Raw genomic sequence first — 26,201 nt, 5'->3', positions numbered from 1 at the left:
AAAACAGAGAAACTTTCATAGTTAAAGTACTGAGAAGAACAGTCATTTTATTTATACAAAACTAACTCCAGGTCAGCTGCACAGTGAAATACCACTGAATCGCTCTTTACGTCTGCAGTTTCAAACTTACTCACATGTTGTAGCAATTTCTACAAATGATTTGTTGTTAACATAAATAAAGCAAAATCCATGTGCACATATTCCAACAATCCTCCTCAAGAACTCAGTGTCATCACACATGCGTTTTAATGACTTGAATGTCAATCTAGGGCATATAGCTTAATCTTTTAATTTTATACTTAAATCCACTTTGTACTTAATTTATCTTGCCTGTATTATAGTGTATTATATTTTGATTTGCTTAGTACTTCTATTCCTGTGCGCATTGACCTGAGAGTGAGCATCTGTAACAAAAGAGTTTCCCCTTGGGGATCAATAAAGTATTTCTGATTTCTGATTCTAACTTCTAACTTTCTTACAATAGAAAATTACCCTGTTGTTTAGCACATGAACTTAGCAAGACTGTCAAAATGGTAACAGGCAGGTTGAGTGACAAAGAACAAGACTTTAACTGGCAAAATGAAGTACTGTACACTGTAGATATAAGTGTGTGTGAGCCTTAAGATCCCTGTCAGCTGCCATGCTACTCATATCTAAGAGGAAATGAAAACAAGTAAGCAGATGACACTTTACTTTTTGAATCTCTATTTAAAATGTGAGAAAAATGTAGATCCACAAAAATAAATACAAAACTGAAGATAAATTAAGATACAATTATGTAGAAGATAAGCACCTTGCAAACATGTAGATAATAAATAGGCTCTCTATCTGGACAGTGGAAATGACTTAAGTTTACACAGTAATTAGCTGGATGTTACTGTTTTATGTTTATTATCTAATTTTACATAATGTCCTTTTCATCAAAATACTGAGCAAAAGTCCTCATTTTAGCCTGTTTTGAACCTAAGAATAAAATAATGACATTTACTGTGCTGTCTGTAACACTGTGATATGTTCAAAATACCACAAAACCTCACCTAAAAATATGGATGGACCATATTTTTACAGTAAATCACAAAGGGGGATGTGATGAGACTTATGTAACCTTTATGTCCATTACAAAGCTCCATCGCTGCACAGGATGTACAATAACTCCACCAGCTGATCTGTATGTGTTAGTATTGGATAACGCTGTACCCTGCGTCCTGCACTGTTGAGTAGATTGTATCATCTGCAATCAAAGCAAAGATCAAAACAATCAGAATCAGAAATACTTTATTGATCCCCGAGGGGAAACTCTATAAATGTGGTGATTGAGTATGAAAAGCAGAAGTGTGCAGCAACCCTTCAGATGATAATAAAGCCACAAGCTACAATCCCACAGCTGAAAATACCTTTTAATTGACACAGATGTGACAGTTAACAAAAGTTGGGGAAGCCCAGTATTCATGTTAAATTATGTTTTGACCTATCATTAGGCCTTGCAGTGGCTATCAGCCCTCTGACAGGTGACACCATTCTCTAGCCCTGTCCTAACGTACCTTTAAGCTGCCTTTAAATTCTTCTCTACTCTTACCCAAGAAAAGAGCAGATACTCAGCTTTTCGAACTGGCCTTATATCAACATTGTATCTGCGTAAGATAACCTAAATTGGATGGCTTGATTAGGCAGTTTCATTTGAACGCCATGGCCCACTTAGCAGTTCAACTGTCACACCTGCTCCACTAGTCATGCCAAAAGTTACTAGTTAGCAACCCCTCTTGTATGAGGACCTTTTCATGAATCATGTCCCTTGACCTATCTTACCAAAGAAAATAACATTGTTTCAATATGAAGTTGTGTGTGACTTTAAGAGTACAGGCAAGTCTACAGGGGTCATAGGTGGGCACAGTATTGTCAACTTAGTGACGTTCTTGCTAGATTTTGCGACTTTAAGACCCCTTTACCTCCTTTAATTGATATGCAAATTAGCACGTGACGTAATCTAGCGACTTTTCAAGCCAGCTTTAGCTACTTTCCATTGAAAATAGTGGGCAACGCTGGGTGGGCACCCTCTCAATAGCTGATGTTTTGTTGAGTTGTGTGTTCTGGGGTCCCAGAACCACCACCCCTCTTATCCTGCACCCACACACTCAACACAGCCCTGTGGTTCAAGTTATATTCACTTCTGTCAACAACATCACTGGCTAACATCGTCAGCTAACAGCATGCTAAGCTAACTAGCATGTTGTTACATCTGGCAGAATGCTGCTTAACCCACCAAGCATCAAAGCAAACAACCATCCTCAGCTACCTCACTTTAGCAAGCAACTAATGATACACTCCTGCCTACAACATCACCAGCTAACAAGATGATAGTCAACAACATGCTAAGCTAAATAGCATGCTAATCACATATTAAGCTAACTACTATGCAAGCAACATGTAACGCTAACTAGCATGCTGCCTGAGCCACCAAATCAATCAAACAATCCTCTCCAGCTATTTCACCTTAGCAACTAACAAAGCACACACCTCTGTCTAACAACAGCTAATAACATATTATGTTAACAACTTGTTAAGCTTACTGGCATGCTGCTTAAACAACCAAGCAAGCTAGCCAAGCCTCTTCAGCCACCTCATCCTAGCAAGCAACATACCATACACTGCATTTAAGTTAAAAGAACAACATACCGCTACTGTTGTTTGTTGGATCAGGTAATGGCCCCCTTCTGCAAATTCACAAAACAAGGTAAACAATGAGGGCTGTGCAGTCAGTTAGTGTTGTAAAAACTGGTTGAAATATTAACTGGAAAGATCTATAGATAAACACACAGGTGGCAGCCCCTACTAGAGTCCTTCTCTTGTTTACCTGATGATTGGTGGAGGCTGTCGAGAGGGTGGAGCTCCAGTTGGAGACCTCTGACCACTGTAGAAGTTCTCATACAGAACTGGAGCTGTTAGAGAGGAAGACTGATACTGTTCACATAATGGCAACGGATTAAACAGTGCATGCTTGTGTGTTGTCTGATAGCTACCTTCCTCTGTATGTGTAGGCTACATGTAAATGAGTATTCCTGAATTCACACCTGGTGGTTTGTCACCGGTCCGTCTGAGGTTTACAAAGTGTTCAATATCTTCCTGGACATCACACTGTTCCAGTGATTTCCTCACTTCCTCATACAGCTATGAACACACACACACACACACACACACAAAAAGACACAGTAAAAACAAGGCCAGAGTCCAATTAAGCCATGTCTTTATAGATATGCTTGGAGATTTGTCAAAGTTTATAAAAGTGAGATTCTTATAATGATACATTTTCTTTGTTTGCAGAAGACTTTAAACCTGCATCAACTGATTTTTTGGCAGCGGAACTAGTTGTAAACACAACACTGACATATTATCACTTTATAAAGTTGATATAGCAAACATGTTAGCAAGTAGTTGCCTGTTTATTATCATTTATTTAATGTCATATTTGTGTCGACCTAATGAATGTAAACATTTATACCCCTTTTAGCTCTGTTTTTGGTCTCCACCAACCCCTGAGGGAAATATCTAGCTTTAACCGCTAAATACTCCAGAATCAGAATCAGAAATACTTTATTGATCCCCGAGGGGAAACTCTTTCGTTACAGCTGCTCACTATCACGTCAATGCACACTTGAGAATAGAAGGAATAGAAGTACTAAGCAAATCAAAAAATAATACGCTATAATACAGGTAAGATAAATTAAGTACAAAGTGGATATAAGTATAAAAGCTAAAATAAGTGTAAGTACCAAAGTGGATTTAGAGGTTGTATGTAAGTATGTACGGTATAATACAATGTAATAATATAAGTAATAAGTAAGTAATAGTGCAATAATGAGTACTGTCAAGTTAAGTGTAGCTTATTAAGATGATTATGAGATGGTGGATATTGCACCGCAGTAATAGAAGTATGAATAAATATCAATAAACAGGGAATTTTAAACTGAAAACAGAGTATATTGCGCAGGAGTATTAAACAGAGAATATCACACAATTATTGCAAGTATTGCAGTGATGTTAATGATCCATTGTCCAGTTTAGTGACTTATGTTCACCAGCTAGTCGCTAACTGTGTCTGGCTGCTGATGGTGTTGGGCAGGTAGCGTACAGTCGGTTTATAGAGCTTTTTCATATAAAACAGCTGCCTGCTGTGAGATTAGCAAGAGCAGAGACGGTTCAGAAAGGAGGCGACGCACTTTGAGTCATTTCTTGTATCATCTCTCTGTTGGTGCTGAACTGTTGGTTTCCAACCGGATACACAGAAAATTAAAGGGACTTTTTTTTAAAGTTAAAAGTGAAAAAAACTTGTGTTTTTTTGCTTAATAAATACTATTATTATTATTATTATTGAACCAGGAGAGGCGACTGTGCCCACTTAGGAGACAGGAAGTGTAAGCCATTTCGTACCATTGGCAAGTTACGGGCTGAACATGTGAGCTGAAAGACACTAAACTGCTCTGTAGAGCTGAGGAGAACTGCAGAGTTATGATAGTTCTCTATGGGTTTGTCACTCTGAGTGACCACTTTCACAATGTGCAAACTCATTTGAGCCATTGTTAATATAAAAATATTGATTATAGCAGCTTTAAAGTTACTATAACTGTGGGCTTTACCTCATCACTGGTCACACACTGCTGGGATAGCTGGTTGAGGTGAGTCCAGACTGTGTTTCTCAGAAAGTTAATACGCTCCATTGCCTGTTTTTCAAACATCTGTGAAGGAAAACATAACAGAAACATTCAGCTCATTTACATCATGTGTGTTAAATTCAAACTTTTGTAATCAGAATCAGAATCAGGAATACTTTATTGACCCCCGAGGGGAAATCTTGAGTCATTCAAAGTCTTACCTCACAGGCCTTGACATGTTCCTTCAGCCATTCATCTCTTATCTTTCCCACTGTGATCACATTCTGGTGGTATAACCTGTCTGCCAATCAAACACATACATCAGTATAAACAGTATAAATATAGTATACATAACCAAACACACGGTACTAACCACTACAATCTCTCATGTGGTGTATCATACTGTTAGCACTTAAGCCACATTCAAATCAGCCTGGTTTTGTGTATCAGAGAGCTCCTCACACATCACTTTTATCGATCTTCTCACTGTGTTATCACTTAACAAGACTAAGAGTCTACAGCCATGTTAGCAGCTCTGTGAGGCTATACTAAGGCACAGTGGTGCTTTGAGCTAAATGCTAATCTCAGCATGCTAACATGCTCAACCCAACCGGCAGCGGCAGATGGCCGCCCACCCTGAGTCTGGTTCTGCTCGAGGTTTCTGCCTTTTAAAAGGAAGTTTTTTATTGCCACTGTCACCAAGTGCTTGCTCATGCTGGGATTTGTTGGGTCTCTGTAAATAATATTATGAAGAGTATGGTCTAGACCTGCTCTATAGGAAACTAGTTTTGCAGGTATTTGGTCATAAATCATTGGACAAATTCAATTAATTTTGACCTGATGGTGGCACTAGAGGAAAAGTCAAGTGGATTCATCCTCTGGGAAACATGAACGTCTGTACACAATTTCATGGCAATCCATCCAATAGTTGTTGAGATATTTCAGTTTGGACAGAAGTGATGGACCGACCGACACATGTTGAAGTGTCCCATTGGTGTGTAAGTGTGTGTGTGTGAATGGGTGAAATGAGAGACTAAATGTAAAGCAGTTTGGATAAAAGCACTTTATAAATGCAGCCCAGTTCAAATGCACGCAACACATGATGTTGTATAAGATGACTGTAGCAGGGTTTGTTTTGCAAACTTACCTGCTTCTTCTGCATTCTGTTTTGCTTGTTGTGCTTTTGAGTAGAGCTGAAAGATGATGAATAAAGAACACATGACACCGACACCTAACAAGTAACAAACAAAAATGACTGCTCATAAGGTCATATGAACATTGTCAATCTGGTGACTCAGACATAGGTGAGCTGATACACAAAGTACATGGTAACATTTATTGTTAAAATACTAATGTAACTAAACAGTAACAGTAACTATATCTGCATCAGCAAGATAGGACTCAAGAGCACACACTTCTACCAATTAAAACACTAAGTCTATTTTGTTCACCAAAGTATTAATAATTTCTGCTACACAACAATACCTACTTGTTTCACATCGGGGGACAAACACAATTTCATAACTTTGCCTTAAACGGATCATGAGATACCATATGGCTTATCAAAATCGACTCACTTGGAAGCATTTTAGTCATTATCACAACATCACATGGTCAATCAGCACTATAGTGTCCATTCAGCTTCTAGAAATGTTCCTCTCCCACCCACTCTACCATGAAAAACTGGAAATGTGTTAACAGCCCTTTTGGTGTGGAAAAGCTTTCCAATGCTGCTTTGTTCTTTTATTGGGCCAATAATATGGGGTTTACATCCTCTTTAGGACTGCAACTAACAACTTTGAGCATTATATTAATCTTAATATTTAGATTATTTAGTCTTTAAAATGTGAGAAAATAGTGGGAAAATGCCCATTGCAAGTTTTCAGAGCCCAAAGTGATGTCTTTAAATTGGTTGTTTTCAAATAAATTACATTTTCAATTTCTTACATGGATAAGGACCGAAAACATAACCCTTGTGCAAGTCCAAAAGTGGAGAAAATAAAAGTTACCAGTTTATATTTTATTTTATCAGTGAGAAGCTCCACTTTTTTTCACTGTACCTTCTCTATGTGCTTGGTGTTGTTGGTGTTGGTGTTTCGGTTAACATTTTGATCTGCTTCTTCTTTATCTCGGCACTTCTGCTCGTATGTCTTCTTTGTCTGGGGACAGCACCACAGTTTACAGTATTGACACAAATGTTGTAAAAGGCAAAAAGTTAAAGAAATAATAAAAAAAAGACTACAGCTCTAACAGAACTGGAGTATGTCAGTGGATTCATGGCGGGGGGTTTTACCTCTGGGCTGCTTCAGTCTACTGGCATCCAGTTCTTTTGGTGCCACAGACTAATTTCTATTTTCATTTGAATAGTGAATGACAAGTACTTCTTCTTTTGGCAATGATATTCATGGTAAATGATGCCTTGTGGTTCATTTCCCAGATTGGTCAACAGAACTTCCCACACCAAAGAGGAAGAACAGGGAAGGGGTGAGCTTTTTCACCGTTTTCACAACACAACTGAAAGTCCTCTGACATGAACCAATGGACAATCTGCCATTGTCTTATTTAAATACTTCTGGTTTCTCTTACCGTCACCAGTTAAAAAACAAGCTTGGTACTATCACTTTTAGACCTTTAAATATGGCTTTGGTTTGGCAAGTCAATCACTACATATCATTATTTCTGCATATGACTGATAGTCCACATGCTAATCAGCTCAGTTTATTAATAACACATAACGAAAAAGTTCTTAAGGGAAAGTCTGAAAGTGCCCTTGTAGTAATTTATTTCATGTTGAGCCTGCAATAATTAACTCTGATCTTCAAACGTATTTTTATTTTTACTTACATCCATTGTCTTCTTGAACTGTGAAGACTTCTGTTTGTGGAGAGCATCCATCTGTTGTTCTATCTGAAATGACAAGGTCGTATCTAGTCACCAACTTGATATGTGTTGCAAAGATGCTGCGCTCACCTTTCATCACAGTGCTGAAGAAACCTGCTAACCTTTTTCCTCATTTCTTTTTGTTTTTCTCTGAATTCATCCAGTTTCTTGGCCTCCTCCCTCATGCTCTGTGCCAGATGTAAGTGTGATAGACTCACATGTTCAGTCTCTGCAAGGGTAAAAACATGGTTTATAGTCTTAGCTACACAGAAAAGAGTAAATAATGGTGGGTGAAAAGCAGTATTATTAAGACTAAAAAAATGTTAAGCACTTACGTAATTTGAACATGTCCAGGGATCTTTTTAATGTGCTTAAAAGACAGAGAAGAAAAGAGGATTACAGAGGGATTTCACACATTACAAAATCTGCATCAAATGAGTACACACTGATTGTAACTTTAGGGCATTCATATGACCCTTTAATATCCACTACAGAGCACACAAAGAGGAAATTAAAGCTATCACGTAGAGTTTTTGACCACTAGCAGCACTATGGAGCAATGTTTTTATGAGTGGGTCCCCGTGGACATGCACAAGGATGTGGGAGGCGTGAGTTACATCCTGCTGTCGGTTTCACGACTGACAGTTGGTGGTGGTTATGTGCAAAGAAACACAGCAATGCGCCAACAAAGGCAGTGAAGAAGACTGCTAGCAAGTAACATGTAAACACAATACACGATTTAAAAATATATTTTTTAAATTTGCTTTACAAAGGAAGGAGGAAGGAAATGCACTTAGACCTCAAGCAGGGTTTCTGCAGGGCTCACACAGTTAAATTTAAGACTGTGCAAGACATTTTTAATCCCACATAGAATGCAATTAAATATCTGTTTGACAGCCTAGAATTATTCATTATTGTATCACTTTTTTTCTCTCCGTACTTTCCTAATGATTTAATTAATTAAATTAATGCAACCTAGACCAGAATAAGTGGCAGAAAATATATAGATTAACCAAGTAAAAAATAATAAATTAAATGAATGAAATGTACTTTTTAATACCTTCTAAGGCCTTTAGAAACTGAATTCCATACTTTTAAAAACTTTTTAAGACCTGCAGATACCTTGTTCAAGGATTCACACAATGTCTCTTTAGTGAGAAACACACAAACACACACAGAGTACCTTTAGTAGAAAGGATTATTAATAAACCACCATGCTTTTCAAGTAAATAATCACCTCTGTTTCACCCTCCCCCACTGGTCTTTCTTCCTCTTTCCACATTAACAACACCTCCAAACAGAAACAGTAGAAATGAAGTTGCACTGATCATGGGACTACTGACAGAACGGGAACTAGACTTGCTGATACAGACACAATATGTCAACACTGATACAAAAAAATATCACTGACTAAAACAACATTGTTAAGAAACTGCAAAATATTGTAATCCTCATTTCTGCTTTTTAACTGTGAACCAAAGAGTCAAAATCATCCCATACTTCGTGACCCAACTCTCACTTTCCTTTGACCTCTCTTTCTGCATTGCACTTGAAACCAAACTAATAGGCACTATGTCACCTCTGCAAAGACTGACTCTGTAAATAGATCTGGTCAACACTGAGGTTGCTTACTTCATCTCATTGTGTCCGCAAACCTTCTTGGACAAACCAAGGAGGTCTTTGGCATACTTCTCTTCAATTGATGCCCTGAAAGAAACAACCAGAAAAAAGTGAGTCCAATATACAAACATACATACAAAGAACTTAAGAGAACAAACCGGGCAACTCTTTAGCTGATGAATTGCAAATTTATTTACATGACATCAGTAATGCTTTATTACTAGTTTTACATACACACTTCTTTTAGAAACGAACGTCATACATTCAAATATCAAATTTTTAGTTAACTGATAAGAAAAAAGACAAACCTACTTTTATATTGACATACACAGTGCTATGAATTGAGTGACATGACTGTCTTTACTATACCATCATATTGTTTTGCACCAAACGCTTGGTGATTCAATATAAGAAAAGTGGACTAAATATAAAAATGCTTATTTGGAAAACTCCAAACAGAGGCAAAACTTTATTTTAACTCCCCCTATTTAGCATTTATGAGGAGTGTTTATTAATGTACTTGTCAACGACTATAACTCCTCGTGTGGGCACCCATAAGTGGAGGCTGGTGTATAAACAGATAATGAATGACATTATAGTAAAACAGTGGTGATGAAATATGTCTAGTATCTTAATTATTCAAAATATAAGGTGACTAAAAATGGCAACCCTATTTTCAGTTTCGGCAACCAAAAGCTGATGCCTGGTTGCCAGCCTGGCAACCACTTTTAAAAGTTAGTGTTGAGCCCTGCATGCATACCATCTGGTGCAAATGTATGCATGCATTTCTGCACAAATGACCAAAAACTCCATATATGAATATATTCTTGTGATTGAGGAATAAATACAACAGCACACATGTAGCGGTCACTGATCTAAAGCTCCATGTTCAGTAAATATATTTGAGATTTTTTTGTATGTAACAACTGATTTTTAGAATTTTGTTTTCTTACTTCATACCACATAACATTTCTAGCATGTGTCCATACTGTAGATTTTTAGTGTGACTGCTGTTGCAGTATTGTGGAAACCTATGTATCTTGTGGTTTTAAAAATGCTTTTCTTTTCATTCTTACATGAGGAAACTTTCAGTTGTGTTATTATGTTATATCCTCTTTTGCTATATCCATAGCTGTGTGTTTTATTATGTTGCACAATGCCTCTCTTTCTTCACTGAATCATTAGTTAAGCTGCACCATTTTTGAATACTTAAACTTGAATACTACTTTGAGTACTACAATCTAAGCTGATAAAGTTTATGTCACTGGCTGCCAACTGGACTTGGGTGTGTGTGTGTGTGTGTGTGTGTGTCTGTGAAGGAGAGAGGACAGATTACTTATCACACAAGGAAGGAGGAAATCAAAATTCAAATGCCAAACTTTGTATAACTCTGCTATAAAATCTATCTAGATGATGCTTCAATAAATTATTTGTTAAGAAAGGCTTGGAACTACAGTACTGTAAGTTAGAAACACCTTTTCTGTTCCTCCTCTAAGAAGAATTAACCTGCAGATTTAATTTAAAAGTAGGAAAACATTTCCAGATCACATTCACATTCAAATGCAAATCATATTGGACTTTGTCTAACATTTATAAGCAATACTTCTTTTGTAAAGGTGTAAAGGTTTTTGCATTTGAAGCTTTGGGGAAAGTCTTTCTAATACTGTCATTACAGGTTTCGATACAGCAGTTTTTTATACCACAACATTGTAGGCTATTTCTGGCAAATTATTTGCCACTAATACTTTTGTCCTTGAATTGGCAGAAGGCTGCACCACTGAAAAAGAATTGTCAAACTTAACATGATATTACAGACAAACCAAAAACAACAAGACCTCATGTTCAGCCTTTCTCTTCAGTTCTGTATTTATTTATCTGATATCCATGTTGTCAGTGAAACTTATGTTTCTCCTCTTATTTTCTTTTACCTTACTGTCACTAAAATCTTCTTTGTGATTTCTTGTGCATCTGAGTATACACTCCTAAGCAACTTCAGATGTTTAATCCTATTTCATTGCTGTCTTTGTCCACTTACACTCGAGAAGTACTTGTGTTTTATACTTGATAACTTACTCCACTCCTCTCACTAATAAACCATATAACTTCCCACTGTAATGAGAAAATCTACAGTTCCTGTTCCTCCTCTTTCTCAGCTTTCATTTTCTCACACTCTTTATCTGACTCTTTTGATTCTTGTCCACTGACTCTGTCAAACCTTGAAAATAATATTATATTATTATATAATAATAATATTAATATTAATTCATCATTTGCTATTAAAACTTTTAATTCACTGCTACACAAATAAAGTTCATCATGATTCTGACTATTATAAAAGCATCAAGAAAACCAGCAGGGCCTATGGTTATGTTACACTGTTTTTGTCTCTGTAGCCTTAACTTTTATTGTGCCTATCCATCACGCTGCCGATTAATTGCATGATAACAACTAATACAGATAGTACCCCAACTGGCACAGCTGGGCAGTAATTTAAAGCTAGCATACAGTCTTGCTGACCTGGGCTAGAGCAGAACTAACACAACTATTCTGCATCATTACACATATACTGCAGATCATGGCAATACCTGGCTTTCATGAAGTCCTCCACCTCCTTGCATGTCCTCTTGCCATCATTGAGATACTGGATGATAGCATCATAGCCACCAGTGCAGATCAGGTCAGAGTTCTGTCAAAAAGATGGAAAATATTTCATTGTGTTCATCTTCTTTGATTTTAGAAATTGTAGTATAGTTGGGGTTTATAGATAGATATTACATTATTCAAATATTATTACTTCAAAACAGACACGTAACAGACAGACAGACCTTAGGGGTTTAGCTGCTACCATACCACTTCTCTGACTAACACCCAGCCCTTCACAGCAAGACAAGCCGGCTCTGTCTAAACTTGTTTAACTCTGAATTCATACAATGAAGTTTCCAAGACAAAGCTACACACAGACATAAATAAACACTATTTGACACAGAGTGTAAATTGATGTTTTGAACTATACTTCTCCATAATTTAGGTAAGCCTAAATCACAGCCTATAATCATCCTAACCATGTAGATGTCAAAATCAGTGACTTTCTATCTCTAGAAAAGATACAAAGCCATGTAATTGTATTGCTAATTCAATTACACAAGAGTCTATTGGAAAATTAACTTTTTCATAAAGCCAGTGGTGGAAAGTAACTAAGTACTTTTACTTCAGTACTGTACTTAATTTGAGGTACTTGTACTTTACTTAAGTATTTCCATTTTATGCTACTTTATATTTTCTTCTATTTCTACTTCACTACATTTCAGGGGGAAACATTGTGCTTTTTAATCCATTACATTTATCTGGCAGTATAGTTACTAAATACTTTGCAGATTAAGATACATCCAACATATGATCAGTTTATAAAATATGATGCCTTGCTATAGATTAAACTACCCCACAGTACATTAAGTAGATTAAAATTAGCTGGACCTCAACCAACTACAACGACAAAATGCAACTTACACATTAATGCACCAGTAATAATAATCCTATAATATTATATATAATAGTATAACACTAGGGGCCATTTTTTCTGCATTACTTATACTTGCTAAAGTTACTTTAGCACTTCTACACTAGACTTTGGCTAAATAGAAAGAGAAGCTACAGTGAAACAGAGAAATTAGATTCAAGATTGAATTTACGAGGCAGCCTTACTTTTTTCGACCAAATTTATATATTAAAAAGTATAATAATGAATAAATAAACTCAAAATACAATACTAGTAACTCACCCAGAAGAAATCCTTGAAATGAAGGTTTTTCATAACTGTGTGAAATGGACCGGAGAGCAGCGTTTCAACAGGTCTGTTAGCTGACTGTGTTATAAAAGCACAGTGACAGCTGAGGGCTGTGCACGCGAGCTGTGCACTCCGCCCAAACTGCCGGTCAAACTGACGCATGCGCAGTGATGACGTTCTGTCACTCCTGACGTCAGCATGGTCTGCAAGTGCACTTGTAGCCATCTAGTTCTGGTGACTTGAATCTTTAAATATCAGCCTAATATTGTATTAATAATAACGTAAAAGAGGTTTCATTTAAAATGTTTACATACAATATATCCTGTAAAGCATGCTCTGGAAAGATTTAAACTGAACATGAATTATTCCTGTGATTTATGTGGTCTAAACAAATAAACTATTTTTACTAATTATTTCATTGTATGCATAAGAAAATATTAATAATAATTATTGTTATCTATTATTTAATTTTTTATCTCGGAAAACAGGTCAAATTGTCATGTTGTATGGCAGTGATATTTCCTTTTATTTTGAAAACAATTCAGATGACAAGAATGTCTTTTTAATTCAACTATTTATAATTTTCGGGAAATTCCACATAGCCTACTTACATAAAATGAAATGGACTAATAGAAAAAACAACTTCTCTTTCCTAATGATATTCAGCTATATTCCTCCTTAGTTAAGCTGCAAAATAAAAAAGCAGTAAACACCCAAACAATTCTTAAAATCTATAAAAAATTATAGACTGACATTACTTGAATGTAGCCTACATCTGTACCTCTTTTTTTATTTATTTTTACCTCTTCCTATATGCTAATATATTTGTATTGAATGTAAAGCTTCCTGCATTATACCCTATAGGCCCATATTTATATGCATTTATGCATTTAATTTTATTGTTCTCTACATTATTTTCTTCACCAGAATTCTTTATTAGATTAGATAGACAGATAGATAGATAGATAGATAGATAGATAGATAGATAGATAGATAGATAGATAGATAGATAGATAGATAGATAGATAGATAGATAGATAGATAGATAGATAGATAGATAGATAGATAGATAGATCAAGTTCTCACATTGAGTTTGAATGTGCTGCCATCTGGTGATTGATGAAGGTGTTTACATGGTTTACAGATCGCAGTCAGGTATAAGTGAAGTTAATAAAGCAGAAGAATAACATAATAGAATGGAATATTCTCAGTGGTGGAAGAAGTATTCAGATGATTTACTTAAGTAAAAGTAGCAATACCACATGATAAAAATACTCCATTACAAGCCCTGCGTTACTTAAGCAAAAGTCATTTTTTTCTTTTATAGACTTTGTTTGTTTGCACAATTAAAACATCATGGTAAACAACATACAGTAATAGAGCATCAGTGGATATATACACATTGGAGAAGCTGGAACCAGAGAAAGTTTGGCATTTTTAGTTTAGTTTAGTTCTGTTTGTAATGGCCGATTCATTTTCTGTTGATCAGCTAATCAATGAATTGTTTCAGCTCTAGTTTGATCAGTTTTAGAGATCTGGCTCTTGGAGTGTCTCAAATCTTGGGAGATTAAAACAGTACCTAAATTGAACTTTGCATGGTTTATAGCACCAGTATATTATGTTTACATTTTTACCACTTTTCATTTGTTAAGACATATAGTTCTTACTATAACATATATTATCTTTAAAGAGTTTCCCTTTGGGGATCAATAAAGGATTTCTGATTCTGATTCTGATTTCTGATCTGTAGTGGTTCATTTATGGCCTTTGATCTTGCAGTCTACAGCTTCATTGAAAACTTGTACACACTCTTTTTATCAATCCTGGTCCATTCAATATTTATACATTTAAAGGAGCCTTATGCCTGTCAAGTTTTTATAGACATGTTACCTGCTCTCATCAGGAGTGACCTAACCTATTATGTGTAAACATTATTATAGTTAATGTTTTATAATTTGTTTATTCTTTCTCCTAAAAGACACACACACCTTCTTGAGTGGAAAATGTATGAGGTCATTTCATTTCCAGAGACAGCTTGCGCAAGTTTCATGACAACAACAACTTAAAATGTGTTGACACAGAATATCACATGACTAAACATTGTGCATGTACAGTGACTCTGATAAGCATGTTCATAGTACATTTACACTGAAAACACCCTCTCTCTCTTTCTCTCTTCGTACTACCTTCAGGATGTGGATTTTAAGTGTTTCTTATCAGCCTGCGCCTTCTGCAATCATGTGACCACTTTGCATTATACTGAAGATGAACTAGATTGTGCTTGAAATGAGCAGCGGTGGAAGGTAACTGAGTACATTTACTCAAGTATTGTGCTTAAGTGCAATTTTAGGTACTTGTATTTTACTTGAGTATTTCCATTTTCTGCTACTTTATACTTCTACTCCATTACATTATTGTATTGGAAATATTGTACTTTTTTACTCCACTACATTTATCTGGCAGCTAATAGTTATTACTCACTCGTCATTTACATTAAAATCATGTTATAAGCTTATTAAATACATGCATTGAAAACACCTGTATATAAAGTAGTCAAAAGCAGCTACAAGCAGCTCCATCCTGACCAGCTACAACAGTTAAATTCTGCTTAAGCATTTATGCATCAGTATTACCAAATGTAATATAAAATAATATATCAGTTACAAGAGCCATTTTTCTGCAGAACAAGTACTTTTGCTTTTGATACTTAAAGTACATTTTACTGATCATACTTACTGCTTAAGTTCTTGATTCCTTTTTTCCTATCTTTACATCAAAAAGTTCCTTTCACCCTGTCAAACATTGCTGATACACAATGACATACAAAATTACACTGAATTAACTTCTGTTACTGTAATTCAGCCAGCAGTGCTCAGGCCTCCAGACTGCAGGCTGCTGTCATTTCGGTACTTCCCTGTTTCAACAGAAAGGGAAAGATTACTAGGGGCAAGCCTTAACATGTCCATGATGCCTGTACTGAGCGCAATACTGACACTTTGTGCAATATCTCATTTTGAGGGAGAATCATAGGAGGTTGAATGAAATGCAATGCACATTTACTGTATATCATTGAAGTCTACATTACAAACCTTTTAGTCAGTTCATGATGTATCTAGGTCACCGCTCTGGTGTGGGTAATTTATTTAGAGGCGGTGCTGGTTGAATGAAATGTCTCCTTGATGTCGAATTAATGCAGTCAATGAAAGTTGTCCACTCTGATTTTGTTCTTTAACAACAACATGTTGTTAAAGTGGTCTGTTAATATAGCATGTTTTGATATAAAATGAACACTTTCTATTGATCACGGGACATGGTGGTTACTCTGAATATTCAGTGTTTCTGATTATATAATGATATTGGTGTTGTGATTGTGCTCTACATTCTGAAAAAACAACCACTGTGTCGGAATATCTTATCACTATCAGCCCATTAGGACACAAATCAGCCACTGATGCTTCTGTGAACTGTTGTTGTCCATTCAAACCTTACTCTGAAAAAAGCAATAAATCTTTATGGTGGGATTATGCAAGTGTGACTTCTTTACATTCAAATCTATTAAACAGTGTGGTCTGTCAGGATTAAATCTTGCTACAAATGACACACTGCAGCTGGATTAACCGTTGTTTTTACTTTCTATACAAAGTTATTTGTGGCCTCATTCAATACCTCATACGTTTTTAATGTATGTATGTGTTTAATTAATATTGTCAAATCACATCATTATGATTTATTATTGTACATTTCTAATCCATTAGCTTTATATGTGAATGACGCCCCTTTATGATCACTTGATCTGCCCACATCAGCATGTTTATGTTGATTAAAACTAAAAGTACAAACACCAACTGTCTGGCACAAACAATAGAGGTATGTGTTGTGTTCTACAGAGTGTAAAAGAAGTACATCTTTTATGTTCCATAACAATATTGTAAACAGGGAAGTCTACCTAAGAGTGGGAGGAACTTGGCTGTAACTGAGGGGATTCCTCTGCCATAAAGTTACGTCACCTGACAGTATTTAAGCTTGCTCTGCTATCAATAGTTCAAACCTGTTTCTTCTTGTCAAGCCACAACTACAGAGCTTTATATGCACTGAGGGAGAAGAAAAACTGAACCTTTAAAGCTTTCTTCTCTTTTCCAAAGCATTATCAATACGAAAATGGCTGGCCACAGTGAGTATCTAAGAAGATTTGATTGAACGTAACCTGGTTTTAATCAAGCTTCATCAATTTATATATGTATTAGATCATGAATACTCAACCTATCTTTTGCTCTCAGATTTCGCTGCCACTGTTGATCACTGCGCACACGAGCTGCGTCAAGTTGGAGACGGACTTTACTGGAGATACAAACTGCTGGAAATACTGATCAAGAACTACAAGACTGTCACTAAAATCAAGTGAGACATGACGACAAAGCCAAAATTGGATTTTGGGAAACTGGATGGTATTCAGAGCCAAAGCAGAAGAGTCTTGGATAAGGATTCATCTATACTATCACTGGTGGCAAAATAGTGGCTCTCAAGTGGGATGTCAGCTTGTGGAAACACCCTGATGGAGATATTGGATGTGGACTGTAAATGGACTGCTGTCATATTCAAGACTGGAGCTCTACAGAGCACACCAAATGTGTGGGATGCTGTTGATCCACCGATTCAGACTGGAACCAAAGTGGAACATCTGAATGGAAGTTATCTGCTGTAAAGATGTTGATTGTCACATGTCTTCTGTACATATTACTGTATATATGGACATGTATGCATGTTATGCTATGTTACATTTATGTCAGCTGGAGAATTGAAGACTTGGAAGAATTTAGACTCAGTTACTTATCTACTCTTCAAAAAAGTCTTTCTAATGGGAAGTATTTCATGTTCATGAGTTGATAATAAAAGATGCATATTCAATAAGCCTAGTATCTGGTCATAACAATAATAATAATATACTTTATTTGTATAGCACCTTTCATACAAGAAATGCAGATCAAAGTGCTTTACGATCAAGAAATTACATGCACCGAGTGCTCCACATGAAAATGGACATAGAATGAACAAAAAACAGGGATAGAATGCCATCATTAATGGAAAATAAGATGGAAAATATAACATGTGTACTATAGTGGTTGTGATGATGAAGGTAAGGCTGCAATTAACAATTAGTTTCATGACAGTTAAAGGAATAGTTTGACATTTTTGGAAATATGCTTATTTGCTTTCCTGAGTTCAGTGGGAAGATTGATACCATTCTTTTGGCTGTACGTTAAATATGTAGCTGAAGCCAGCAGCCGGTTAGCTTAGCTTGGCATAAAGACTGGAAATGGGGGGGAAACAGCAGTCACTTTTACACTTCTGTACAGATTAAACAAACAAACAAACCTAATGTGTTAATTAGTGAGCTTTAGAGGAGCTTTAGGGATTCTCATAGGTGCTGGTGGTCCTTTGGACAGAGCCAGGCTAGCTGTTTCCCCGTTTCCAGTCTTTGTGCTAAGGTAAGCTAACTAGCCATTGACTGTAGCTTCATATTTAGCATACAGATATAGGAGTGGTATCAATCTTCTCATCTAACCCTCAGCAAGAAAGCAAATAAGCCCATTTCCTAAAATGTCTAACTATTCCTTTAATCTGTTGATTATTTCCCCAACTAATGCTTTAGTGATAAATATCATAAATGTAACATCCTCAAGTTGTTTGTTTTGTCCGAATAACAGTCCAAACCTCTCTGAACATCTTCAGTTTAAAGATATTAAAAGAAGCAAATCCTCACATTTGAGGCATTTTTGCTTGATAAATTACTTATACAATTAACCAATTATCAAAATTGTTGTTCATTTTCTGTCAATTGACTAATTCACTAATCATTTCAGCACTAGATGAATCTGATAAAACTACATATACACACATACAGAAATAAAAACGACAAAAGCAGAACAGTGCTCAATTCAGGCACTTAAAGGATCCTTACTTTATTTTGTGTAGTAATACAAAAGCATACAGAATTATAGAGGATAGGAGAGAACATCCCTTTCATTGAATTCCATTAGAGTGTACACATAAAATGACTAATAATTACATACAAGCCTTTTCTCTGTAGCTACATCCGCTAGTACCCCGGCCCTCCACCAATAGCATGCATGGTCTCTTTGCTGTAAACGGATCTCAACAATTCTTCATACCTCTTGGTATTTTGTTGGTAGAAAAAAAGAAGACACAACTGTAAGTATGCCATGAAACAATAGGTGATATAACCTCATACATCACACTCATCAGACCAGCATGATGTTTACAATCATGATTTTATATTGAAACAGAAGTTTTCCCAGATCTGCACTAAAGCGTGTTTGGAGATAGTTGTTGCTCCAATGGATTGCATGTTGTTGAACAGTTTCAGTCTTTAACAAAAGGATTCACTGGGGCCCAAGTAACCCTCCCATCATCTGCATGTATGAAACAATACAACATGCCCACGTGGGCCTATCAGAGAGAAATAACTTCTAAATATGACACGACATACAAACTGAGAGATACATTATATTGCGAGAGGGAAACTTACAAGGGTCGGTTCACCCAAATTACAGAACACGTTGTCTCACTTACCTCTGTTGGTAACTAGTGATTCCACAGACCATGCTGATAACCGTTGTTTTCATAGTTCTTTTCTGTGCAAAGTAGTTCCAAAGAAAAAAGGTTTACAGTAAAGTTTGTGGACTAGTTTCAGGAAACTCCAGAAAGAGATGTTTCCGAATGATTTTACTGCATCTTAAAAGGAAATTCCATTTACCCTCATTGTATTAAGATAGAGGCAGATATCTCCGAGACATATTTCAAAAGCTAAATAAAACCAAAACTAACTGCACAGCTAGATACCACCAGTGTTATACGAGATAATGTTTTTTTCAATTCTGGTGAATCGACCCTTTAACCTTTTCTGGACTGAAACTAGCCCGTTTGGCTAACATTTCCTAGCCCATTTGTATAAACAACTGCTAATGATCATATTGTAAATCTTGTGTAGGCTGTTCACAGCAATCCAGATCAGAACAGATTTGATCATCGTTTGCTTTTCCTGCATCTTTACATCTCAATTCGCACTTAAAAATATTAACAGAAGCTTTTTTTTTTATATGTCCAGAGGAATGATTTTAAAGTATGCATATAGATCAATAGCTGTAGACAAAATAAGTCAGATCTTTTTTTTTTAAACCATTGTTCCTATGGTTCATAATTTTCAATCTCATCTTCACAAGTGTGTTACTCAACCCCCAAAAAATCTCTATACCTACAGGGCTATTGACTGTGCAAAATAGTAACAAATGGCAGGCTACTCCAAGCATCGATTAGCAACATAAATAGAAATGGAAGACTAGTCTCATTCTATAAACAGAGTGGACCCATTGCAAAAACAGCAAACTAATAAGACAATGCTAGACTCAAGGTTTAATTCTTCATTTAGGTCAGAGACTATAAGGGCCAAATTAACTGGTTTACTCTTAATGATGCAGCAACTGAACTCAAGCGTTTGTGTTCTCTCTTTCCTCCTAAAAATGCAATGAGGAAGAAAGGAGAAAAGAGAATTTAATGAGAAGACAGCGTGAATCGATAAAACATTCAGGTAGTCTATTCTAACAGTAACCCTAAGTATGCACTCCCAACACAAGTGGGAATGAATAGACGGATGCAGGAGACCTGCGTGACTGCAAAGAGCATCGACAGCCGTGTAATTTGCTATCCTTGATCCTTGCATAAGCATGTGGGGAGAGTATGGAGACGAGACCAGGATTTGATTCTAGCCAGATCTTGTTGTAATGGAGAAATGTTTCCTTAGTGTTGAAGGTAAACTTGGCCCCAGTCAAAATCTTCATATTCACCATGACTACTGCTGCCACCTGCTTTGTACTTTGATATCATCTAACATCAACAGAAGCCCATCTGTTCGTAGTGTTGATGTTTACCCAGCAGCGTCAGATTCATTTAGAGAGCATTCCAACCCATCAAATGTTACTTGGTGAAGCCCACCACCAATCAGATTGCACTGGGTTAATATGGACTACCACCAAAATGTCATCCGGAATAGATGTACAAACAGGCTCCCCAACCAAAATAGATTGTCTTATTAAAGTCTGTCTCATTAAGTGAAGTCCTTCAACCAATTAAATAACACAGACCATAGCCAGATCTTCCAGTCCAACCAATCAGGTGTTCTCATTTAGTAAATGTGGCCACAACAGCCCACATAAGTTCATTGACGTTGGGCTTTGTGCTCTCTTTCTCTGGCTCCAGCTCTAGCAGAGTGTGGACTCTCTTCATGCCCAGGTCGTACTGGTCGTCTTGGAGTGGGGCGAAGGCATTCTCAAGAACGTCGGATGAGTGGGCCAGAAGGATCAGCGCCAGAACCCTCTTGTCCATGCGGTGGGGGTCGTTGACCCACTTCTCCAAAACAGAGTCCTGTACCTTCTTGACGAGGCGCTGTAGGCAAAAACATAAACATACGTCTTTTATAACTATTATATGCATCACATGCATTACGTACATTCAGCTAGGTGAAAGAACTAGAATAGACAACAACATTAAAAGGAGTAGTTCAACATTTTGGGAAACACACTTATTCGCCTTCTCATATCTGTCTGTTAGATATGAAGCTACAGCCAGCAGATGATTAGCTTAGAATAAAGACTAGAAGCAGGGGGAAACAGCTAGCCTGGCTCTGTCCGAAGGTAAAAATATCTGCCAACCAGCAGCTCTAAAGCTCACTAATTAACATATGATATCTCACTTGTCGTTTTTAACACTTTAGTTTTTGAACAAATGTGATATAATGTGTTAATTAATGTTACCCATCTTCATGCTAACCTAAGCTAACCATCTCCTGGCTGTAGTTTCACGTTTAACAATCAGATATGAGAGTGGTATTGATTTTCTCATTTAACTCTCGGCAAGAAAACAATAAGCATATTTCCCAAAATGTTGAACAATTCCTTTAACAAAAGAACTTTGGTGAAACTGGCATTTCATTTGAAAAAACACAGGGACATAATCACTGTAAATCAGGGTGGAAAATATGTTGTTTTTTGTTCGAATGCATTCTTTTACAAACATCAAACACTGACAATCACGCAACTCAACAACAGCATCACATATTTTGAGTCCTCACTGACTTACCCTTCCCCACTTACAGAATTGAATTTAACTCCTATACCCTGCTGAGAGCGAGTGTTGTGAAAAATACAATTTCTTAAAAGAGACAAAGCTTTAACATGCAGGAGTGAGACGGGAGTTTTTTTTTTCCCCTCGAGATAAAATTGCATAATTGTGTTTTGCATAGCAGGCGAGCCACATTGTTACACCCAGCTAATTAACACAGATCGCTAGAGGGTTTTAAAAATTTTTTAAAAAGTAGTAAAATGAGGACGCTATCTTCTAAAGACTCAATTCTATTAATAATAATAATAATAATAATAATAATAATAATAATGATAATCATCGTGAGTAATTCCTACTTTGCAATATTATAATGCTTGTTGTAACGCTATACCAAAAGCAGAAAAGGTGACATTTGAGCTATGAACCAAAATAAAAATAAAAATACTTTTCATTTCCTCTCACTAGCTTTAATACTGCACCATATAAGATAATGCATTTTCATAACCACCTTACGTTAAAAACTAAAATCAAACAAAAATGGCTCTATTCTGATTCACTGAGCAGCACTTTAAAGTCTGACTGAAATCACATTTAGTCCTAAATTTCAGAAATATTCCTTTTTCTGTCAGCAGCTGGCAGGCTGAACGAGAGACAAAGTAAACAAACTTGTGCTGTAGCTTACAAGCCATGAGCAGACACTGTGTTGTTAGCAATGGAAGTGCAGAGTAAGGCACCGCACCAGCATCTAAACGGACCGAAGTGGGATTTGCAGGTAAGTTTATATGACATTTAACGTGCTGCAGCTGACTAGCTTGTTAGCTATCTGGCCTGCAAATTAATGATAGCAGTACACTTTTCCCCAGTGAATGTTTGTTTGGTCGCTCATTCAACAAGCTAAGGTGCAGGACAAGACATGTGTCCATGTTTGTAAGTTAAATAAGAAGAAAAGAAAAGCTAATGTGGGTTGATGTTTATAGTCTGTGACACTTGTGTATCAGGCTGGTGTCTGGCTGTTAGTCAGTGTGACTGTCTGCCTACTGTATGATAGAACGGTGACACCGCTACCCTCACTCTCATAAAAGCTGAATGCTAATGTTTGCAGACTGAGCATAAAAATATTGCTTGTGTCGTAAAACTTTACTTCTCGATCTAGAGTCTCCAACAACGCTAATTTGAGCCATTTGAATTATATTATCTGTACAGCTTAAATCAACTTTATTACATAACAAAGAGTCACTGAACATTCCCTCACCTTACCTGTTTAATAGTACTGTTGGTGAGCGGATGTGTGGTCATGTCAAAAAGCAGGAAGTTCTGTTTCTCTGTGGTGAGGACACCCTTCTCCACCAGGTTTTTGGCCAGACGTTCTCTAACATTTCTCAGCTGGTAGTGCAGCTTCAGGGGATTCCAAGTCTCTCCTAAAGGACAACATGAGATCCATTTTAGGACAAAGTCATATATATCCTTTTTAACACTTTTTGTCTGAAGTGGCTCATGGCGATAAAGATTTGTTCAGCTCACGTTGGGTAATTTAAAAAAAAAATTTAATGCTGCTGCATACAGCTTATTATTAAATTAGCTTTAATGTTGTTAATGACAACACCCATAAACTATAATATTATCAATGAATATTTCTGTGTCAACTGGTGTCATTGGATGCAACACAAGTTGTTAGTAAGATTTTAATCAAGGTATACCGACAACTCAGATATTATACACGAGCAAAAACAGCACAAGCTATTAAAATTAAAATATGTCACCCACATTTCCAACAGGTGAAACAATGAGTATTGATAATTGCTTGGTTTGGTTAGCAAACTCTGAAAGGGCTTATCTCACCACTAAGCAGCTCTATCCAGCTCTGGACAGTCTCTGGAGGCTGGGTTTCTTTTATGTGCTTCAGGGCCTCATCTAGTAGCACATCTCCCGTCGGGGCATCTGACTTGCAGATTACCTTGGCAAACAAAAGAAAACATATTTGAAGTAGGATTACTGTTCACGTCTGTCTCGCTTACACGTAGACTCACATCCTGTGTGATGAGGAATCACTACACATGCTCTGATACAGTATGTAGCAAAAAGTTAAGGGATGAATTTCTTGGCAAGATGACTGCTACTGATCCCTACAGAAGAAATGCATCCTGGTTTTTGCAAACAAAATCAAAGGGTGTCAAGTGTCTTGTACCATATAAGAACATTTTGATGGGGTAGACTGAACACAGGATCGTGCTTCTTTTTTCCTCCTCACACCTGACCACGTCATCATAGTGCTCACCTTCCTTGAGAGCAGGCTTTTCCTCCTCACACCGCAGGGCTCCAGCTGTAGCCTCCCTCTGAGGGCCAGCTCGACCAGCATACATCCGCGAAGACCGGAAGAAATACAGTCGTTCCAGAAAGACGTGTAGCCCTGTGAGGAGAATTTTTATTTTTATTTTTTTAGCCAAGGTGCAGCGCTTGTTAACTTAGCTGACGTGTTGGTAGGAATATGTGCCATGTGAGTGTCCGTACTTCCAGGTTGAAAAGGAGTCACGTCGCTGCTGGCAAGTTGTCAAGAAAATTGGCCAGGTAACGCAGAAAGTAAATTGGTTAATCAATGAATTGCTTTCATTTAGCAAATCGTTTACCACCTGCTTACGAGCAACAACAAAATGCTGCGATGCAATAACTTAATTATTAGATGGATATGGACGCATTTGTGACCTGGTTAAATAACGTTATACTTGACATACATGTGCTAACCAGTTTAACATTAAACAGCCTTTAATCCAAGAAACGTGCAGCTGTGGTGTGGTCAAACAAATCCAGGAAACATTAACTATTGATTGAATAAACAAAGTTAACTTTGTTGACGTTTGCAGACACGGTTGGTGACGCAACATTAACGTTAGCTAATGTTGGGTAAACTAGCGTTGAACGAATAAATTACTAGCTAGTTTAACGTTATCGTTACTTGACGGATTAAAAACAGCTCACACCTCTCGGTCCTTGAGGCCCAAGAGCAACACTTCCTCCATCAGTGTGAGCCTGGTTTCCTTCGAGTCCCCCTTGTCGTCGTCCTCCTCCTCCCCGCGGCGCGCTTCGTCCTCCTCCCCGCCGGACTCCCTCTCCTTGTCGACGGCGGCGCTGCGAATGGCCTCGGTCCTCCTCTGGACGAGGCCCGAGGTTCTCTGCGTTAGAGATGCCATAGCTGGTGCTGCAAAACGATCAAATCCGAAGAAAAGCGCCTACCTCGACCTGCTAGAAAGCCACGCAGCATGTAACCTGAATGTTAAAGGTGAGAACAGTGAAATGGTTGACCGATCGAATAAAGACGGCCGTTGACGTTAAACTCGGCTCGGTATTCCTGTTTCGACTCTGCCCACTTCCTGATCCAACATGGTGGCAGTGACGTCGAATGTGATCTGAACTGAACAGTGAGCGCATCTTGCCTGTTGCCTTTAAGTGCCATCGGAAATACTGTAAATCTAAAAGTTTAACACATTTGTCGACCAAAAGTTAAAACCACTGTGTATCTTAATAAGTAAACTGAATTAAAATGTCTTGTCACACAGCCCTGTCAAAGAAACTGTTGAAATCATTTGACCATTCTGAAAGCTTATAAAATGTTATGAATTCCTCATTGCAAAAAAGTTTCTAAAACCTGTTCTGAGTTTCAAAACAACAACAGTAAGCTGGTAGGAAATTTCATAGTTGTAGTTTTCATAGTTGAGTTTCAAAACAAACTGTGAGCTGAGAACGGTGACATTTACTTAAATATAATTAAGTAGCCTAAAGGTTTGATTGTAGGACTTTTATTTGAATGTATCTACAATGTTACTGATAGGATACAATAAAGTGACTACAACTTGTTAATTGGCCTTTTACAAATTATCAATACCCTCTCTCCTTACAACTGCTGAGGTGCCCCTAAGCAAGACCAGACTGTGGTTTACCGGGCATCTTTCAGGTGTAAATGTGTGCAACTGTGTTTAAGTGTGGAACAGGGCATTCTTGGAAAAGGAGGGAGCGTTGCTTTCAGCAAAACTAACCTGGTTAAAAGTTGGTAAAAAGTCTTTAAGTGGTAAAAGGCCCCCTACCTCCAATTTGTTTTGTTTTAGAAATTTGATATGACACATATTTACACTGACTTAATGCAC

The 26,201-nt window shown here is 37.1% G+C and overlaps 3 protein-coding genes and 1 long non-coding RNA gene across 4 annotated transcripts in view; 2 read left to right on the top strand and 2 right to left on the bottom strand.

Annotated features, from left to right (window-relative positions):
- Window positions 1-13: 13 nt before the first annotated feature.
- On the bottom strand, window positions 14-13,170 carry pstpip2 (proline-serine-threonine phosphatase interacting protein 2). Its single transcript, XM_044174158.1, has 14 exons — window positions 12,925-13,170; window positions 11,732-11,832; window positions 9,159-9,233; window positions 7,862-7,896; window positions 7,649-7,755; window positions 7,491-7,553; window positions 6,707-6,805; window positions 5,794-5,839; window positions 4,868-4,947; window positions 4,632-4,730; window positions 3,069-3,165; window positions 2,852-2,936; window positions 2,674-2,711; window positions 14-1,231 (listed from the first exon to the last, which is right to left on the bottom strand). The coding sequence occupies exons 1-14, from the start codon at window positions 13,153-13,155 to the stop codon at window positions 1,176-1,178; spliced, it is 1,212 nt and encodes a 403-aa protein (XP_044030093.1). The 5' UTR covers window positions 13,156-13,170; the 3' UTR covers window positions 14-1,175.
- Window positions 13,171-15,669: 2,499 nt separating this feature from the next.
- On the top strand, window positions 15,670-17,846 carry LOC122865561. The gene is made up of 2 exons (XR_006375496.1): window positions 15,670-17,101; window positions 17,208-17,846. It is a non-coding gene; the product is annotated as an uncharacterized LOC122865561 (long non-coding RNA).
- A 1,015-nt stretch (window positions 17,847-18,861) lies between these two features.
- LOC122865559 (Golgi phosphoprotein 3-like) lies at window positions 18,862-25,478 on the bottom strand. Its single transcript, XM_044174160.1, has 5 exons — window positions 25,041-25,478; window positions 24,341-24,472; window positions 23,905-24,019; window positions 23,323-23,483; window positions 18,862-21,390 (listed from the first exon to the last, which is right to left on the bottom strand). The coding sequence occupies exons 1-5, from the start codon at window positions 25,248-25,250 to the stop codon at window positions 21,127-21,129; spliced, it is 882 nt and encodes a 293-aa protein (XP_044030095.1). The 5' UTR covers window positions 25,251-25,478; the 3' UTR covers window positions 18,862-21,126.
- The window catches only part of itga1 (integrin, alpha 1), a 73,330-nt gene continuing 71,607 nt past the window's right edge, over window positions 24,479-26,201 (top strand). The window contains exon 1 of the mRNA XM_044174151.1: window positions 24,479-24,630. The gene's annotated coding sequence lies outside the window, so the exon portion shown is untranslated. The remainder of the gene's footprint in view (window positions 24,631-26,201) is intronic.

The sequence above is a fragment of the Siniperca chuatsi genome, linkage group LG18, assembly GCF_020085105.1.
Source record: "Siniperca chuatsi isolate FFG_IHB_CAS linkage group LG18, ASM2008510v1, whole genome shotgun sequence".
Lineage (NCBI taxonomy): Eukaryota > Metazoa > Chordata > Actinopteri > Centrarchiformes > Sinipercidae > Siniperca > Siniperca chuatsi.
The sequence above is the reverse complement of the archived record's forward strand: the minus strand, read 5'-3'. Positions and strand labels throughout refer to the sequence as shown.

What these genes read in the sequence shown, in the direction of transcription:
- LOC122865559 (XM_044174160.1), bottom strand. Translation starts at nt 25,250, where the DNA reads ATGGCATCTCTAACGCAGAGAACCTCGGGCCTCGTCCAGAGGAGGACC. An exon ending in TGGGCCTCAAGGACCGAGAG is followed by an intron (nt 24,473 to 25,040) that starts GTGTGAGCTGTT and finishes TTCTCCTCACAG; the next exon opens with GGCTACACGTCTTTCTGGAA. An exon ending in CCAACAGTACTATTAAACAG is followed by an intron (nt 21,391 to 23,322) that starts GTAAGGTGAGGG and finishes TTTTGCCTACAG; the next exon opens with CGCCTCGTCAAGAAGGTACA.
- pstpip2 (XM_044174158.1), bottom strand. Translation starts at nt 13,155, where the DNA reads ATGGCTACAAGTGCACTTGCAGACCATGCTGACGTCAGGAGTGACAGA. An exon ending in AGTTCAAGAAGACAATGGAT is followed by an intron (nt 6,806 to 7,490) that starts GTAAGTAAAAAT and finishes TGCTGTCCCCAG; the next exon opens with ACAAAGAAGACATACGAGCA. An exon ending in GACCGGTGACAAACCACCAG is followed by an intron (nt 2,937 to 3,068) that starts GTGTGAATTCAG and finishes CCTCTCTAACAG; the next exon opens with CTCCAGTTCTGTATGAGAAC.